The 4797-nt window shown below is 34.3% G+C and overlaps 1 protein-coding gene across 2 annotated transcripts in view; it reads left to right on the forward strand.

The window, feature by feature from the left end:
* LOC107654932 (synaptotagmin XVI) overlaps positions 1-4797 on the forward strand; it is a 26577-nt gene that overhangs the window by 18376 nt on the left and 3404 nt on the right. For both annotated transcript variants that reach the window (XM_016442260.1, XM_016442259.1), the window contains 2 exons: positions 874-1190; positions 2364-2804. In XM_016442260.1, coding sequence (XP_016297746.1) covers positions 874-1190; positions 2364-2804 — 758 coding nt within the window. The remainder of the gene's footprint in view (positions 1-873; positions 1191-2363; positions 2805-4797) is intronic.

Below are 4797 nucleotides of genomic sequence, written 5' to 3' on the forward strand. Positions count from 1 at the left end.
GTGTGTGTGTGTGTGTGTGTGTGTGTGTGTGTGTGTGTGTGAGACAGCTGTTAATTGTGTCTTTATTTCTCTATTAAAAATCTACTAGTCTACTACTAATATAATCATCTATTTATTTGAATCACCGAGTGGAATTAACATTTACAAATGAGCTCTCTTTAGTATCTCAGTTGTTTCTCCTGTAGCACAATGTCTCAAACTGTGCTCAGTTTTGTCGAGAAGTCTACAGTTAAATCTCATTCAGTTTGAACTCAAATATTAAAGACTAAATTGTCTGAATTATCTATATTAGTTTTATAGCTCTTTACTCTTTAAATAGAAATTAAATATATTAACATAATGTTTTATGGTAACATATTGCAATAAGGTTTCATTTGCTCTAGGGATACACAATATTGGATTTCTACCAATATCCGATATGCCGATATTTTACTAAACATGTTGGCCAATAGCCGATGCCGATATATTTCCTTTTGTTTTGAAACAACACCAAGTCTCTCCTGTGTAGAAATTATAAACAAATTAGTTTTAATTTTGGTTAGTTTTGAGCGAAAACTTATTTGTTAGAACTAGTAAACATTATTAAAGTTTTTTTTTTACATTAAAATCTTTGAAAATAACGAATAAAATCAATATCTGCTGGTTTTTTTACAGACAAATGCAGTTGAAACCTTAACATTTTATTTGTGGATTTAACATTAATTGATGGTCTAAAGCAAAAGAACTGTAAAAACATACAATAAAAATACATAGGACCTTATTATAAAGTGTTACCATTTTTATTTTTGGAGAAACATCTCAGACAAAGCAATTTTCTGAGCAACACATTAGTTCAGCCATATGAAGTGATTCGGTCTCATTCTTTCCATGTAGAAGCTGAGAGAAACAGTGTGCAGAGTTTTGAGGATCCCCTCTCGTCCAGGCGACGTGTGAGGTCTGAGCCGAGAGACCCGTTATCACAGAGTCCTCTTCCTGAGGGCCAGACCCTCACAGACCCTCTCCCTCTGATGGCGGAGCAGATCTCTGTGGGCTCCCAGGACACAGGGGACAGTCTGGAGGCTCTACCCAGGGACGAGGGCAGTCGCCTGAGCAGTGTGGGGTGGCAAAACCCACAAAGGAGTCTGGCAGTCGACAATCATGGATATGACAACAATGAGGCTACGGATAGTATCTCCACATGGAGCTCTGAGGTGTGTGTGCTTGAGTTCAACAGAGCCAGATCTTTTCTTATCACTTCTATATAGACTACCTTTTAAAAGTTTGTGGTCAGTAAGATTTTTTTTAAATAATAATACTTTTATTCAGCAAGGATGATCAAAAGTGACATCTATGATGTTACAACAGATTTCTATTCCAAATAAATGCTGTTTGAACTTTTGAACTATTCATCAAATAATTCTGAAACATATGTCATATTTTCCACAAAAATATGAAACTGTTTTCAAAATTGATAACACTAATGTTTTTCAGCAACAAATCAGCATATTATAATGATTTCTAAAGGATCATGTGACTGGAGTAATGGCTGCTGCATTTTAAAATATATTAAAACAGAAAAAAAAAATGTTTTAAATTGTAATAATATTTAACAGTATTAAGGTTTTTACTGTATTTTTGATCATGCAAATGCCGTCTTGGTAAATACAAAAGGCTTGTATTCAAAACGTAAAACAAAAATGTGTATGAATTTAATAAGATAATAGCTAGATAGCTAGCTAGCTAGATAGATAGATAGATAGATAGATAGATAGATAGATAGATAGATAGAAAGAAAAAAAAAATGTTTTAAATTGTAATAATATTTAACAGTATTAAGGTTTTTACTGTATTTTTGATCATGCAAATGCCGTCTTGGTAAATACAAAAGGCTTGTATTCAAAACGTAAAACAAAAATGTGTATGAATTTAATAAGATAATAGCTAGATAGCTAGCTAGCTAGATAGATAGATAGATAGATAGATAGATAGATAGAATATTGATTAAGTTTTGTATTTATTTTCTATTTTAATTTATTTAAATTTTATTAATTTTTACTGTTCTGTATTATTACTGTTATACGTTACACCATGTTTTAACTTTTCTGTTCATAAATTATCTAAATCTCTCTCCACCTCTCCACAAGTGTTATGAGAACTAAATTCTAATGAATATTCATGAGTCGTCTGTGCTCTATGGCACTCATAGCTGTTGCTAATGCAAACACCTTGTGTTTAAGTATTAGTTTTTCACAGTAAAATCTTCCTCATCCATTTGGAGAGGTGTGTGAGGTTGTGTGTGAAAGTGTGTTAGATCTGTATGTATACATATGCATTGAGCAAGTTTGTGTTTACATATGCAAATGAGCTTTTCCTCTCTCTAACAGCGTGAACAATCTCCATCCCACCCTTTGAGTGCTTCCCCTCGTGGACATATCTCAAAATGTGGTGATCTCATAATTGCCCTCGACTACCGGGCTGAAACCCACAGGTTGCTGGTCACAGTGATAATGGCCCAAGGTATTCCAGACAAGGCACGGAGTGGCATGGACTCCCGGCAGGTGCATGTGGTGCTGTTACCCGGTAAACGACAGCGGCACAAGACGGCCGTTCAGAAAGGCTCCATGCCTAGGTTTGAGGAGACATTCCGGTTCTCACATCTAGAGCCGGGGGATCTGGGTTCCTCTGCGCTGCGGTTCCGCCTGTATGCGATGGGCAAGATGAACAGGGAGAGGATGATGGGAGAAGCCATGTACAAGCTGAGCAGACTGAAACACTCAGGACACTTCCAGATCACACTGGTCCTGGAGCCACGTAGTAATCTCAAGGTGTGTGTGTGTGTACTTGCTTTGATAGTATTCATAGTTTTTTTTTGTTTTATTTTGTGTAACAGTAAGGATTTTTCAACTGTCACAGTTGGGCCAGTAGTTCAATTTTTTTGGCCCCACTACAAAAAAAATTCTTTAAAAAATGTATAAAAAGATTTTATTTTTAACAATGTATTCGTATATGTGGCAGACATAATATTTGTATTTATTTTGAATTATAATCTATATATATTACATTTATACATATATTTGTTACAATGTTTGATTCATAATTGGATCCTCTAAATCTCTTATATTTCAAAGTCTATCTATCTATCTATCTATCTATCTATCTATCTGTCTGTCTGTCTGTATCTGTCTGTCTATCTGTCTAACTCTATCTTGCTATCTTACTATCTTACTATCTGTCTATTAATATACAGTACATAAAGTCATATCCAACTAGATTACATTACCTTCGTGCATAATTAATAACAAAATGATATAAAGCACAGAAAGCTAAATATTTAGGTTTGCAAAGCAGAAAAACACATTTTTCAGTTGAGATAATGAAACACCTCAGAACTCTCTTATGCTGAAAATTATTTTTCAAAGTTGTAAATGAAGATTAATGGAATATGTTCTTCCAAAAAAAAAGTCTATTTCAGTTTTTCAATGTAAAAATGTAGCATTTAATTCAGTGTGTTACTTGCTGTTTTTCGAATGATTGTTTTACTATTCCTAATTATTATTATTTGTAATTATAATTATTATTTAATTTTTCTAATTATTTGAGAAATTTACTAGCAGTTTTGGCATGAAAATTGTTTCAAAGTAAATCCCACGCAAAAAAATGTTTTTAGTTTACACTGTCCTTATGATTAAAGGCTGAAGTGGACAGATACATTTTGATACTTTTGGATAGACATTTTTATGTGCAAACAGCTTCGGAAATGCTTTTTTATGAATATTTAACTTTACAAACTCAACAAATCTTTACAAATCTTTCTAAAGACTCGTCAGAATATAAAATGTTGGAACTTTTCTGAGGGTACCACCATATTTTTACACAAAGATTATTTTGTACATCTGTAAAGTTGTACATATGTGATCCTGGACCACAAAACAAAAAAAATTGAGATTTGTACGTAATCTGAAAGCTGAATAAATAAGCTTTCCATTGATGTATGGTTTGTGGACAATATTTGTCCGAGATACAACTATTTGAAAATCTGGAATCTGAGGGTGCAAAAATCTAAATATTGAGAAAATCACCTTTAAAGTTGTCCAAATGAAGTTCTTAGCAATGCATATTACTAAACAATAATTAAGTTTTGATATATTTACGTTAGGAAATTTACAAAATATCTTCATGGAACATGATCTTTACTTAATATCCTAATAATTTTTGGCATAAAAGAAAAATTGATAATTTTGACCCATACAATGTATTGTTGGCTGTTACTACAAATATACCCGTGCTACTTAAAGGGGTCATATGATGCGATTTCAATTTTTCCTTTCTCTTTGGAGTGTTACAAGCTCTTGGTGCATAAAGAAGATCTGTAAAGTTGCAAAGACTAAAGTCTCAAATCCAAAGAGATATTCTTTATAAAAGTTAAGAGTCAACCACGGCTACCTAAAACAGCTCGTTCTAACACGCCCCCACGTCTACGTCACGATGTGGGAAGATTTGCATAACGCCACCCAAATGTTCACGCAAAGAAAGAAGGCGTAACTTTTATTCTCGCTGTAGTATTGTTGTTGCTGCCTCCGCCATGTCGTGAAGGTACTGTGTTTCGTTGTGAAAGTGAAACTACTTTGTTTGGTCTTCCAAAAGAGGACGATATCTGCTTCGTCATGCCTAGAGCTGATCTGTGCTGGTCGCTGAGGGAATACATCAACTTTCACCGTGGACGAAGCGGAGTCCAGCCCGGGGTCCGTCACATGTGGTTGCGCAGGCATCACAATATGGTAAGGGATGTAACATTTCCGTCACACGCTTGAGGTATTC

Source organism: Sinocyclocheilus anshuiensis, unplaced genomic scaffold (genome assembly GCF_001515605.1).
Source record: "Sinocyclocheilus anshuiensis isolate Anshui unplaced genomic scaffold, SAMN03320099.WGS_v1.1 scaffold487, whole genome shotgun sequence".
NCBI lineage: Eukaryota > Metazoa > Chordata > Actinopteri > Cypriniformes > Cyprinidae > Sinocyclocheilus > Sinocyclocheilus anshuiensis.